The sequence below is a fragment of the Peromyscus leucopus genome, chromosome 17 (genome assembly GCF_004664715.2).
Source record: "Peromyscus leucopus breed LL Stock chromosome 17, UCI_PerLeu_2.1, whole genome shotgun sequence".
NCBI classification, from domain to species: Eukaryota; Metazoa; Chordata; class Mammalia; order Rodentia; family Cricetidae; genus Peromyscus; species Peromyscus leucopus.
This window is the reverse complement of record NC_051077.1, coordinates 5,069,279-5,083,507: the sequence shown is the minus strand read 5'-3', so window position 1 is coordinate 5,083,507 and position 14,229 is coordinate 5,069,279. Positions and strand designations below refer to the sequence as shown.

The window sequence follows — 14,229 nt, the reverse complement described above, 5'->3', positions numbered from 1 at the left end:
CCACAGGTTCCCAATTCATACTGGGACTTAAATGAGCATACCTTGTAACCTTTTGAGGTCAACAGGGTCAAGGGCAGCCACAGCATCTGAGACCCGGGAAGGCCTGCTGATGCCAGCATTATTGACAGCCCTCACACGGAACACATATGACCTTCCTTCAAAAAGTCCTGTGACAGGGTACTTGCAGATCTTTACTGGTGCATCATTGCACTGGACCCAGTTGTTAGTTCCCACCTCACATCTTCAAATGAAAAAGAAATGTAGAGAAAAAAAGCAAATGTGGTAATAATCTACTAAATACTCAGAGGTATATTCTCATAGAGCAGTCATCACAGAGGAGCACACCATTTGGATAAAAACTCAAACTATTGAAATATTGACCTCTATTAATAGTAACACAATAAACCTTAAAAAATATTTAGTAAATCCAATAGCTATCTCTATATAGGTACATAAAGGTGAATGGATAGCTAATTGATAGATAGTATAGATATAAGATAGATGAAAGGTAGGTAGATAGATAGATGATAGATAGATAGATAGATAGATAGATAGATAGATAGATAGATAGATAGATAGATCAGGGCTGGTAGATAAGATAGAGATAAAGATAAGACAGGCAAGACAAGATAGAGGGTAGGTAGATGGATTATAGATAAGATAGTCATGATAAGATGGGGAGACAATTGGAAGGTAAGGCAGACAAGATAGAGAGGGAGATGAATGGTAGATAAGAAAGACATACAAGATAAGATAGAAGTATAAATAGATGATAAGTAAGACAGTCAGATACATAGATGATAGGTAGATAGATAGATAGATAGATAGATAGATAGATAGATAGATAGATAGATAGATAGATAGGTGATGGATAGATAGATAGATAGATGAATAGATGGTAGATAGATAGATGGATGATAGACAAATAGATGATAGATAGATAGATAGATAGATAGATAGATAGATAGATAGATAGATAGATAGATAGATAGGCAGGTGGATAGATAGACATTTAGATAGATGATAGATGGAAGATAGATGAGGGAAAGGTAGATGATAGGGAGATAGCCATATACATGCATTTACATGGATAGAAAGGTAAGTTCAATCTCTGTGGCTTATAGTTTAAGATAATTCCTGCCATCAAACATGTTTAAGTCAAATCTGCTCAAAAACTTGTTTTAAACCCATTGTTGGCAATTTCTTTTTTCATTTTTCCTCCTCCCTCTACTCATTCTAGTTCCTCTCTACCCACCCCTCCCATCAGGATACACTCCCTTTCTGTCTCTTATTGTAAAAAAAAAGAAAAAAAAAACAGGCTTCTAAGTGACAATAATAAAATATAACAAAATATAAGATAAAACAAAAAAACTATCACATTGAAGTTGAACAAGACAAGCCACATTGTTGGCAATTCTCTTGGCAGCTTGAGCAGCAAGGCCACAGGGTAGATCCTGAGCTTGTGAGATGAAATCTGGGAGAGGATCTACCTTCCTCTGTCTCCACTGTCCATCTTACTGATGCCTTCCTGGGATCCTGTTCAGGCTACTGAGCAGTAAGATACCAGTTTCCAGAACCCTTCCCATGCAGAATTTGGAAGACTTTTGAAAATATAGTCCTGTCTAGAAACCTGGAAATGCAGACAAGATTTGCCTCTGTCTTTCATAGGCTGAGGAATTTAAATATAAACTTTTATGTTAAGTCCCCAGCAGAAAATGGCCAGGTCAGAAAGTTAGTCTTTTGGGCTCCTCAAGTTGTAGAGTTGAGCATTTGTATTAGAGAGTGTCACCTCTCTTCCTCTAATTATCCTGCAGTAAAGGGTTGGGCTTGTTACTGGCCAACAAGCCCCAGTGGGGTCTCCCAGGGCTCAACCTACCAGCGTCATTTACCGATTACTTTATCAGTGACATTGGATGGCCAAATAGTGGCATGCCCACTCTCCCAAATGGCACTGTCAGCCTACAGTGACATGATACATCCAAATGTGTGGCCTTAGTTGTGACACTGGGGCTTCCATCCCTAGGAGAACGAAGCTCACTCACTTGTCAATGAAGTAGCCGATGACAGGGCTCTCAGTAGTGGTGTTGGGCGGTTTCCAAGTCACGATAACATAGTCTCTGTTGGCGTCATGGCACTGCAGGTCCATGGGTGCCCCAGGAGCCCCTGTGACCAATGGGTCAGCATCTGTTGTGGGGAAAACGTGCTCGCATCACTTACGAGGTGGGGTCACTGCCAAGCCTGCCCACAGACGTCCAAGCTCACATTCTCTCTGATCAGTTTGATCTTTATCACCAAATCACTTGGATGCGTCTATTAACCCAGCAGACTGATATCAAGAAATAGAGAGGTAGGTCTACATGCATTTTATTTAAATCTTCTTACTAGTAACTTTTTTATAATTTGATCCAAAATTAAAATTTACCTTCACTTAATTTTAGGTGGTCAAACCTTACAAGTTGTCGAAATTTACTAAAAACACAGAGGTAAGCCAGCCTTTACAACACCTGAGAAATACCAACTGAGATGCTTTTATATTTTGAATTTCTTAGAAAATGTGAGAATTAAAAAAAGCAACTTGTGCTCAAATGTTTCCCATTCATTTTGCAGCCTCCAAATGCAATTTTAATTATAGCTGAAGGCCAGCAGAGCTGATGAGAAAGTTAATACACTTAACATTTGATTTTCTTATCTAAAAATCCATATTTATTCAGGAGCCATGGCTGTTGTGAGCCCACAGAAGTCTGGGCGTTCTGTGGCATCTGGTTCAAACCTCCCTGATGTACTAAAGGCCATGGATTCACTGCCGTTGAGCCTGGTGTTTCCACTGAATTCATAACCTCCAGAAAGTGATTAGGACGGCTGAGCTCCCCGGGTTTGTGCCCTGTTCTTCCCGATCGGAGTGCTGAATAAGCAAAGCAATCAAACCTGGTTGAAGCCATTGCGTTTTTATGGTGCAAAACACCCTGCCCGAGGCACGCTGGAGAATGGAAGGTATCTTTTAATGCCAACCCTAATAAAACCCACAAAATTATATGGGAGAGCCGAAATCACAGCCCTGCATGCCTGTGTGAGCTTGTGGGAAGTACAGGAGCAAGATAGATGTTTATGTTCCCAAGGTAACACACTCTAATGGCACAGGCCTCCATTAAGTTCTGTTCTAACTGCCACTGAGAGAAAAATCTAACACCCCAATGGCTCTCTCATACCACCCACACCTGAAGCTGCAGGAGGGGGAGCAGGGACCAGCCAGAGATGGCTGGCCACGCAAGACAGAAAGAAAGCATGGCGTCCTGGGAGAGCAGCCACAGCTGGGGTCTCCCCAAGAGGCTCAGGAAGGAGCCCACAGAGGGCAGCACCCTGAGAAAGGGGCACAGCCCCAGCCCAGTCCACTGGGCTTTGCAGAGGGGGACGCGCTCAGTCTGTGGCCCCAGCAGAAGTCAGCCCTGGTTCCTCCACAAGCAAGAGAGCCAAACTCTCTGAGCTTTGGCGTCTCCAACCGGGAAATAGAGCAACTTACAGAGTCGTCATGAGAGTCTTTGGAGGTCTGTACAGATTGTGCATGAACACGCATGTCTATGCACACCTACACACATGTGCATGATGAGTGTTTACAATGCATGCCACCTCTGCTGTTGCCTGAAGCTGTGCCTGGTACATTTCCTTATCACATAATTACGAATGGCATCCTGATGTGAGTTAGAGGCAGGACAGAGGATTCAGTCAGACCCAGGGCATTCTGGACCTGGTGCTGCCATGTTGTGACCAGAGGAAGCAGGAATAAACCAAAGTCAGCAAAGATGAACGACACACTGCCCTAGTCTTGTGTCAGTCATAACAGCAGAGTCTCAAGGAGCCTACTGCACCCTCCGGGGAGCTGAGCATGCAGCACACTCCCTCTGGGGGTCCCCTTTGTAAATTCTAGGATGTTAGGAACAGTGGGGAGCAGAGGCCATGCGTCTAACCCTTTCTGCTCACTCACAAGTCAGGGTCATGATGGCAGACATGCCTCACACTTTGGGTGGGGTGATTTCTGGTCAGGGGAGTCTGCAATGACCAAGCCCCACCATCCACTTGTGTATCTCTCCCCTGTCCCCTCCTTCCATGTGGCTTCTCCCCGCCCTCTGAGTGGACCCCACCCACGGAGGTACCTCTGACAAACATGAAGGCGCTGTGGTCACTGACACCACCCCGGGACACGATCCTCAAGGTGTACAGCCCCTCGTCATCCTTGTTCAGGTGGCTGAAGGACAGCGAGGCCTGGCCTTCTCCGAAGAACATCTTCGTCCACTTGGACTCTTTCAACAGCACATCTGAAATGGCATCAGAGAGTGAGGTTAGCTCCAGGTGCTTCCCCATGAGCTGCTCCAAGAGACTCCTGGACGACGTTCAAGGTCAGAGCCACACCGCCAAGGTCACCCTCCCCGGGGTCTACTTCTCTGCTGGCAACTAAGAGACCAGCAGAGGTGAGGGTCAAGTGCCACCCAAGGCCACACCTCCACAGAGGGCTCACAGGTACAGCAGTGGGGACTTAACATGTCAGCAGTTTCCCCCGGGACCCGATTCACCACAGCACTCACCATCCCGGTACCACTCAGCTCGTGGCTGCACTCTCTTCAGATCTGGCGTGACCAGCAGCGTGCACTTGAGTGTGACTGTCTCGCCCTCTCTTCTGAAGGTGACCCCGAATTTCTCCAAAAACTGAACATCGAAATGTGTGTATGGAATCACGGAGGAAAGCGGCACTGTGGGGGGATGGGGGTGGGGGTGGGGGCGTAGATACTGTTAGCACCCAGCCAGCATGTGTACCTATGTCCCAGCACAGCAGATACACCTGTTTATGGAGTACACGCCCTCTGGGGTGGGGAGGTGCCTGAGGGTCTGTGTCCCCCAAACTCACATGCTGAAGCCTTAACCACCCTGGTATGAGAACAGCAGGGCCTTCAGAGGTGATTCGGGTTTGCTGAACTCATGAGGAGGGGCCCCATGATGGGGTCAGTGCCCTCATAGAGAGGGAGAGAGATGGCTTTGTACCCAGGAGGACCAGGGAGGACCATCTATAAACCAGGAAGCAGAGTCCCCCCCAGAACACACACTGGCAGCCTGAGATACCAGGCCTGCACACCGAGAACCATGGGAAATAAAGGCCCCTTGTCAGTCACCCTCCTGGGAGACTGCCACTCTGTAGTCAGACAAGTCATTAGGGACATGGTCACACAGGGACACGGCATGGACCTGACTGTTTACAGCATAGGATTTACGTCCCACCTCAGCCCAAAGAGTGGCTTTGGGAAAGTCCCACCCACTGGAATTGTGGCATTTCCCTCTTTATAATAAACTGTGGCACTGTTCTTATCCGCATGTCATTCCACAGCAAGTGAACTAACTAGACGTCAACTAGAAACAGACTAAAACTCAAAAACACACTTAGTAGAGGGCGTGCGTCAGTCAGAAGCACGTCCGCAGGCATTGTTTATTTGGTGGTTGTAGCACTGGTGTCAGACTCGGGGCCGTTCACATGCGAGGCAAGCACTCCACCACTGAGCAATAGTCCCAGTTCTTTGTTGAGACAAGGTCTTACGATAGCTCAGGCTACCCTTCACCTTGACATCTTCCCGAGTGATATGATTACCAGTGTGCACTACCACACTTAAAAAGTAAGATCTTAGGCCAGGCAGTGGCAGCGGCGGCGGCGGCGGCGCATGCCTTTAAATCCCAGAACTCAGGAGGCAGAGGCAAGTGGATCTCTGTGAGTGTGAGGCCAGCCTGGGCTACAGAGCTAGTTCCAGGAGAGCCAGAGCTACACAGAGAACCTCTGTCTCAAAAAACCAACAAAAATACAAAACAAAAAAGGTAAAATTTTAAAACCAAAAGCCACCTGTGACTTCAAACACATGCATATAGGGAAAGTTCAGAAAATGTCTGCAAAATGGAAATAGTAATTTTGACTTGGGGGACTGGCTGAGTGTCCAGAAGTTCTTACCAATTCCAATTCCATGATAGCTCCAGCATTTTTTTTTTTTTTTTTTTTTTTTGGTTTTTCAAGACAGGGTTTCTCTGTGTAGCTTTGTGCCTTTCCTGGAACTCGCTTTGTAGACCAGGCCGACCTCAAACTCACAGAGATCTGCCTGCCTCTACCTCCCGAGTGCTGGGATTAAAGATGTGTGCGCCACCACCGCCACCCGGCTCAGCCCTTTAAAAAGAGCTGAAGCATGGCTGAACTGTGTGCTTTAAGGGGTTAACTTTATGCCATGTAAACTTGATACTAACTCCAAAAGTGAAAAAATGGTTTTAAAAAAAAGGAAAGAGAGAGAGAGAGAGAGAAAGAAAACATTTATATGGTGAATACAAAAGCATTTATTGTCATTATGATCCTGAAATATTTTGTAGCTATTATAGATATTTCAAGTCTCTGTTTGGAAAGATAAAATTTTAATGGATGAAACCTAGGAGTAGGACAATTAACTCAAAGATCCAAGTACTCAAGGTGTATAGGACTCCGGATCCATATACCTCCCTACATCCACCTTGGCCTGCCCTAAACTCCTGGAGTGGTTTAATACTAGCCAAATGTTAGGTGTGAGCCCATCCAATAAAATTCATGCACAAACACCAAAAATATATTTGGTGGTTTATGGTGGTATTTTATTTGTACTGAAATGTGATTTTAATTGTATGTTAATAAATAAAGTTGCCCGGGGGTCAGAGCTATTAGAGCCATAGCAAGAGCTGGGCGGTGGTGGTGCGCACACCTTTAATCCCAGCACTCGGGAGGCAGAGCCAGGCGGATCTCTGTGAGTTCGAGGCCAGTCTGGGCTACAGAGTAAGTTCTAGGAAAAGCGCAAAGCTACACATAGAAACCCTGTCTTGGAAACAAACAATCTAGAAGGTTCCAGAACTGAGAGACAATGTTTGTCAAAGTGAGATGCTGGTGGGCAACCCTAGGGACTGACCCACAGGGTCCTGAGTCTCCCTGAATCTGTCTTCCCAGAACTCTGAGGACGGCTGATTTTCTCATCTGTCTTATGGACACTCAGTCTCAGCAGTGGTTGCCAAAGGATCTACCAGCAGGAAATGTTTTGGTCAATTCCTCATGACTAGGGCTCCTGTGTAAATAGAATCATGGCCAAGCCAGAGCCCACACAGAAAGCACAATTCCTCCGGTAGAAATATGAGTCGAACATAAACCTTGTCCCTAACCCATACATGAGTTATGTTGGAAGTAGGTCCTCATCTCTGGTAGCCTTCCTCGACTGATCTGGGTCAGCACAGCTCTTGGACCTCCCAGGGAAAAATCAACCTGGGTCACAGGGAAATGCATGTCTCTGTGGACAAGGAGCCTATTTGCTGATAGATAGTTTCTTCCCATTCTGATGGTGTTTAAAGGTAAGTGGGGTGGCATTGACATTGACAGCAGAGCAAGAGGCCACACGCCACAGGGCACCCCACATGAGCAGGAGGTTTGTCGGACACTGAGGCCACCGGTGTTTATCACTCTCAGCATACGCTGGCTGTGTGTCCCACCTAGACCTCAGGTAGCTGCTCCATATAAATGGCCTAGGAACTTTCAAGAGCATAGAGTGTCCTCACACACAAAATAAGGCACCATCACAGACTCTGCCTAAGAATTTGTATTCATTTCTTTTTTCCAATCCAGATATATAAAGTCTCTATGAGCGATGGTTTCACCTGTGTCTAAAAACACCAACTTGCCAGCAGAGAAAATTATCACACAATAACCCTGGCTGGGGAAACCTAGAGAGGTATTAGAAACATATGTTTAACAAAGATTTCACCCTGAGAAAATCATTTCTCACCTCCATGCCTAAACATCTTTCTAGACAAAGACACCCAGGTATACTCACATCCAATTGGAAGTCCTACAGAGTGCAATGGTTCCTCATCTCCTCGGTACCCTGTAGGGAAAATTGCATGAATGTGGCACAGAAGGAGACAGGCAGGGACAAAGGCCTTCTTCCCCTACAAGACAGACAGCAGGAACATACTTCTCACCACCACAGCAGCATTGGTAGACACTTGTCCATGGGAGTTCGTGGCTACTGCTGAGTAGGTGGCTGTGTCCTCAAAGTCGGCCCTTGGGGAGAGAAAGCAAGTTTGTGAGATGTCCTGACACAGTCGGCCTCCTGAACTTGAACAAAGCATTCCTGGAGAGCAAACCACATGGCCTGGATCACTTGTGACTTATTGGAAAACGGCGCCAGCTCTATCTTGGAACGAAGGGCAGAGCATAGTATTAATTATAGATACAGATGAATGCCTGGCCCCAAACTATGCGTGGCTTGTACTCTCAGACAGGAAGGATAGGAGAGCTTCCAGAAATCATTTATTTCACTCTCAAGGAGAAAGCATCCGTCTGTCTGGCTCTATTTCTCAGCCTAGTTGAGTCTGTTGTTTCATCCAGTCACTGGGAAGGCCTCTGGGGTCTTGGTCCACAGCAGAATCCTTCCTGCTGGGACAATAAAGAGGCATGTTTGGGGGAGTCCTGTACCTGTTCTGTGGAGGGGAGTTGCTCTCCTCCCTAGGAGCTGTTCTCTGGTTAGCTCAAGGTAGCCCAAGAGCTGACAACTGGTCCTGCTTTCTATGTTGTCTTGATGCTTCCCATCTCGGACTGTGCCTGCCACTGTCCTGTTCTAAATGGCTCCGAGATCACAGCATGACCAGGCAGCTGAGAACTCACCAGAGCCCCAGGCAGGAACCCGAGCTTGTATCTAAGGCCTGAGCAGAAACCCTGTGAGCCTCCCTAAGTGTGGAACACCCTGCTAGTCAAGTAAAGCAGGGCCAGAGCCCCACCTCACCCCCCAGAAGCACTCTGAAGCCAGTAGCTGATGTTGAGAACCACAAATGGTGCAATCCCCAGATTGGGATGACCCACACATCAGCCTCATTAAAACACCCAGGCTGACACTAGAGGAAGCCCATGAACTGTAGACTAGTGGCTGTGGAGCCCTCATAGGACTGGACTAGGCTATCTGGATATGGAAGACGGTAGTTTGGCTCAAACTGTTTGGGAGGGACCCAGGCAGGGGGATCAGGATCCATCCCTGGTGCATGGGCAGGCTTTTGGGAGCCCGGTGCCTGTGGTGTGACGTCTTGCACAGCCTTGATGCAGTGGGAAGGGGCTTGGACCCGCGTAGGCTCAGTGTGCCAGGCTCTGCTGACTCCCCATGGAAGACCTTGATTTGGGGGATGTGAAGATGTGGGGTGGCTTGGGAGAGAGGGCTGGGGGATGGGAGGAGGAGGAAGTGGAATCTGTGGGTGGTATGTAGAGTGAGTAGAAAATTTCTTAATAAAGAAAAAAAAAAACCACCCAGGTTGGGCCCCACCTAAGACATGGGTGCGTGTCCATCCCAGGAAGATGATGAACTTGAAATGGCAAGGGCCCAGACTCTCGGGTGCAGAGTTCTCATCTCTTCACTTCCATCCTTCAAAAGGGAGGCCACTTCTGTGGCTGTGAACTGGCACCCCTTCACCTCCCCCAGAAAATGTAAAAGGAGAGAAGCAGGGCATCTTCACATCCTCTGATTTATGCCCGGTACCCCGTGAGGTTCCGGTGGGGGTCTTGCTCTCGCTGTCTCTCCTGTGTGTATGTGTATGTGCTCGTGTGTATGTACATGTAGACACATGTGTGTGTGCGTGCATATGAAAGCCAGAGGTCATCCTCTGGAATTGTTCCTCGGGCTCTGTCCACCATGATTTCTGAAGCAGGGTTTCCAGTTGGCCTGGACTAAACTAGGCTGGCTAGAGAGAAAGCCCCAGGTCTCCACCTACTTCTGCGTCAGCGGCACTGAGATGACAAGCACATGCCACTATGCCCTACTCCTTCATGTAGAGTCTGGAAATCCAACTAGGGTCTTCACGCCTGCATAGCAAGCCCTCTACTGACTGCGCCACAGTTCCAGCACCACAACCTCAGCTCGTCTCACGTAACATTGCCGTGCATGCTGGAAAGCACCACAGGAGAATTCGGCACTTGCAGAGATTGGAAAACAAGGTCCACCGGGCTCCAAAATTCGAATTCCTGCTGCCTTTCCCTCCAAACTGGGGCACAGGGCAAGGCCTTAATCTTGGGAAAGAACTAGCATAAGTTTACCTTTGAGAAATAAAAAATTTGCCGGAGTCTCACTTTAAAGTGCCGTAAGCCAGTAATCCCAGGGACAAAGCCCTGTCCTGCAAGATCATCTGGCTTTTTTCTCTGTCCCTTTCGGAGCTGAAAATGTTTTCTCTGACCAAAGATTTAGTATCTCCAGGAAAGGGAAGAGAATTTTCTGAGACCTATGCTGTCTGCCAAGGGCCTTCTTTTCTCTCGGGAGTTTCAACCCACTTGTGCTGTGTCAGACGTGACATCTGGCCCCCTTTTAAATGTCACTGCTCACAGAGGTCAACACAGCCCTGTCCATCTGGACACTCACACCAGTACATTATGTTCCATGCACCTGGGAGGAATGAATGCGGCCGCCACCCAGCAGCACGGTGCAGCGCTGGCCTGCTTTGATGAGGAAGCAACAGGCTTTTGCAGTTGGACACTCTGCAGGCAGCCCTGCCTCGGTGCAAAAGAGCAGTGGGCAGTAGAGAGTCCCGGCTCCACTGGCATTCACCTGCCTCTACTACCAACAGCATTGCAAAATGAGAAAACAGCATGCGGACCGTATGCGTGACCAGAGGTCCTGGAAAGCTGATGGAAAGAACTGAAATCTGTGGGAGCGACGGCCTGGCCAACATGGAGCCCAGTGGGGCCACAAAGTGGCACAGACTTAGAAGGAGGAGCAGGACACCCAAAGCCACCACCCAGCCAATAGCAGAGCTCCCAGGGAAGCCTGAGCAGGACTTCCAGGAGGAGCCCAGAGGACAAAGACTGCCCTTGGCCCAGCAGATCACCTGGTCCTCAGAGCTGAGAAGGGGATTAACACTTAGGCCATAAAGAGTCCTCAGAGGAGTGTGGACACAGATGGTACCTGAGTGTCCAGTCAACTGCGTAGATCTCACCATCTCCAATTCCGTCAACAGCCCTTCGTGTTAATATAATGGTTTCCAAACTGAGTTTCCCTGGTTGCACTGTGAATTTCTTCAATTTTTAGATCCAGAGTAAGTGCCTGTGCTCGGATGTATCATATCCTCTTCGCACAACTAAGGGCAGTCAGAACTCGGTAGTATATAATTCAGATAGTATATAATTGGTCTGGGCCTAGGCCTCAGTAAAGCTTCTACGCCTCTGTTTAATTGAGTAATGTCCTTTAAGCTCAAGGTAAAAACTTGTTTCTGTCCATAATGGCTCATCTTGGCAACTCGGGGCTGTTCACAACAGTAGTCAATCAGAATAACAGCAGAGAACTGTTAATATATATGGCTGCCGAGGCTGTAATCCTGCAGCCGTGGTACCTTGGTACTATGCACTTCCTCAGATGAGCTCACAGCCCTCTTCTATCAATGTATCCCTCCCAAAAGGCACCGATATTTTAAATTCCTAAAATGCTTTATAAAGGTGGCTTTGATGATTAAAATCAAGCAATGTATTTGAAAAACTCTTACAGTTTTATAAATGTAATATAATAAATATAAAAATCAAGCTCAGCATCATCAGTTAGAATGTATTAACTCAATCCCTGAGCCAAAAGAGAGTCCTCCACTCTCTCCTGTGCAAAGCTTTCTTTCTTTCCCCAAATTCCTCCAAACATCAGGGGCTTCCAAGCCCTCTGAACTGTTTCTGAGTAAGGAAGAGCTGTGTTGGCGCCGGAAGAGAACAAACTTGTCACAGAATGGACCACCGGAGAGAGGAAGGACGTGCTGAAATGGTCAGGCCTCCGGCCACCTCACTGTAACTCCCAGCTTGCCCTGGGCTGACTTGAAGATGGGACAGCGCCACCTAACACATTAGCACTGATTAGCTCCTCCGTTCACCCATTAGCACTTCGAGCACAAAGGCATGGAAGGTCCGATGGAGAAGCGCTTCTCCCTCTGCCATACATAACTCCTGTGCTTCGGAGAGCCAGCTCAGGAAGCAGGCTCCAAGGCTTCCTTCCCCCCTGGGAAGGACACCCATGACCTGCCCAAATATGAGACCCCTTGATTATGACACTGGTTCCCCGGAACCGGGTGCGCCCAGGTGACTGCTGGGTGGGCGGGGCGCAGGTTACAAGTTCTGGTATCTTCCTTTATCTGGTTCATTGTACTCCTTGGGGTTTTGTACTCCATAAAACTTTGAAACGGTGGTATGTACATAACTAATAAGTGAGCATCCATGCGCGTATGTAAGCAAGCCCTGGAATATCTCCCCTCTACCGAGTTTAATAGAGCTGTAGGAAACAGGATGCCTAGAGCAGAGACAGAATGGGAAGCAGAGAGGAAGTCAGGGTGGCTCTGGGAACTCCACCAAACTCTGATTTCAGCAAAGGCGAACTTGGAGATAGTGAACTATGACCTCATCTCCACCATGTCCCAGGAGGACCTCCCCTCCCTTCTGCTCCCCGGGACCTACAGAGAATGTTCAGCAAACCCAGAGTCTAATTCTAGCCTTTGCTTCATGCTGAGAGAACTCTGCGAGGGTTTTACTTTCTGTTTGGATGGGTTCCCAGAATAGGAGGGATTTTTTTTTTTGTCTCAATTTTTACTTCCTTTGCCTCTCAAATTTTCAGTGTAAAAGCATCTCAACACAACTTCCTGTGAGAACCAGTGCAATTTTATCTTTCTAAAGACGAACAGACGTCATAAGCGAATTTCTCATTGGTAGGCAACGCTCAGGGCGCCCTAAATGGTAAGTGACATAGAAAACAGGTTTAGAGCGTAACTCTTAACTCAGAATTTAAATACCAAAATCAGAAAGTAAAGTATAAGAAAAGTTTAGTCATGAAAACATTCTGCAAAAAAGGGGATGATGGCGGTGCCGCTAACAAGAAATGAGACACTATTCTAAGCTCCCCTCAGAATAAGAGACCAGCATAAAAACCCTTTGAAAAAAATGGAGACTCTCATTATGGCCAGAGAAAAATGTATATGTATATAGACACCATGGTACAGATTACAAGTTAAAGTTCAAATAGTACCAAGGAGCCTGTTTGCTTTTCAGCATCGTAAGAATTCAGCTGCAGGAGCCAAAGAATATTCATAGGAGCAAATGTCATCTTAGAATGCAAGGAAAAGCTCATTCCACAGCCAGCTAGAGAGATGGACAAGGCATTCCACACCCCGGAGACGCCGCGGATCAGATGATCTGTAGCTCAGCACTTTGGAATGAACAGCTGAGCTGAGCTATAATTTGTGGGGTTTCTCATTGCTCTTTTCTTGAAGAACATGAAATTCTCTAGATCTACTAAGAACATCCCAGGAGGGAGGGAGAGTGGGAGAGAGGGAGGGAGGAGGGAGGGAGGGAGGGAGGGAGGGAGGGAGGGAGGGATTGAGAGAGGGAAAAAACAAAGATGTGCTTGTCTTACCAAGTGTAAGTCAAGAGAATTGTGTTGTTTCTGGATCATTCCATCATGGCCTACCAGGGCCAACTAACTTAGTTCATTCTGGGTGTTTCTTCACTGTTTAAAGTGGATGTTATTCTGGGTATAAAGTTTGAATGTTGCCAACATTGGATAAGGGTGTGACTATTTTCATGCTTGATAAAGAGAAAACACTTCTTGACAAAAAGCTAACTGATCATTCAAGTCAACCTACCCAGGCCTACTGATCAGAGCATACCCTGCCCAGTGATCAGATACCCTGACATCAGTGTCCTCCTGAGAAAACTGGTATTGGTTTACTGCCCACTGATCCTTGGAAGTCAAGGGAAGAACTACTCTCCACAGAGTGCTGCTGCTCTGGAGACCTGCTACCCAACTGGCTTCTCCCTGCTCTGCATGCTTCCACCAGTGACACAATTCTGAGTCTACCTGCAGAGTAAGTAGACTCTGGATCCCTTTGGATCCCTCTCGTCAGTCCCACCACCACCAACCCCCGTTCCACACCTGGTTCCTAATTCTTGAGTTTCAGCAACAGCATGGCACTGGTCACCTTGGGCCCCTCCCACCCCAAGTCAAGAGGGATCCTGTCTGCTTCTATGCAAAGCCAGCATCCAACCTGCCCTGCAGGTTTCCTGGTCTACAGGCCTAACTCTGGCCTCCAGTTCTCCTTCTCCCTCTAGCCCCAGTACACAGCACCTGTGCACCATGAGACACTGTTAGAGATCCTTCACGGAAATACGCAGTTTCCACCTAGCACTCTCTCACCTTGGAA

At 47.4% G+C, this 14,229-nt stretch overlaps 1 protein-coding gene across 1 annotated transcript in view; it reads right to left on the bottom strand.

Moving 5' to 3' along the window:
* The window catches only part of Myom2 (myomesin 2), a 69,570-nt gene that overhangs the window by 43,023 nt on the left and 12,318 nt on the right, over positions 1-14,229 (bottom strand). Inside the window, 6 exon segments of the mRNA XM_028859818.2 lie at positions 42-241; positions 2,043-2,184; positions 4,149-4,310; positions 4,578-4,742; positions 7,863-7,913; positions 8,004-8,092. Coding sequence (XP_028715651.1) covers positions 42-241; positions 2,043-2,184; positions 4,149-4,310; positions 4,578-4,742; positions 7,863-7,913; positions 8,004-8,092 — 809 coding nt within the window.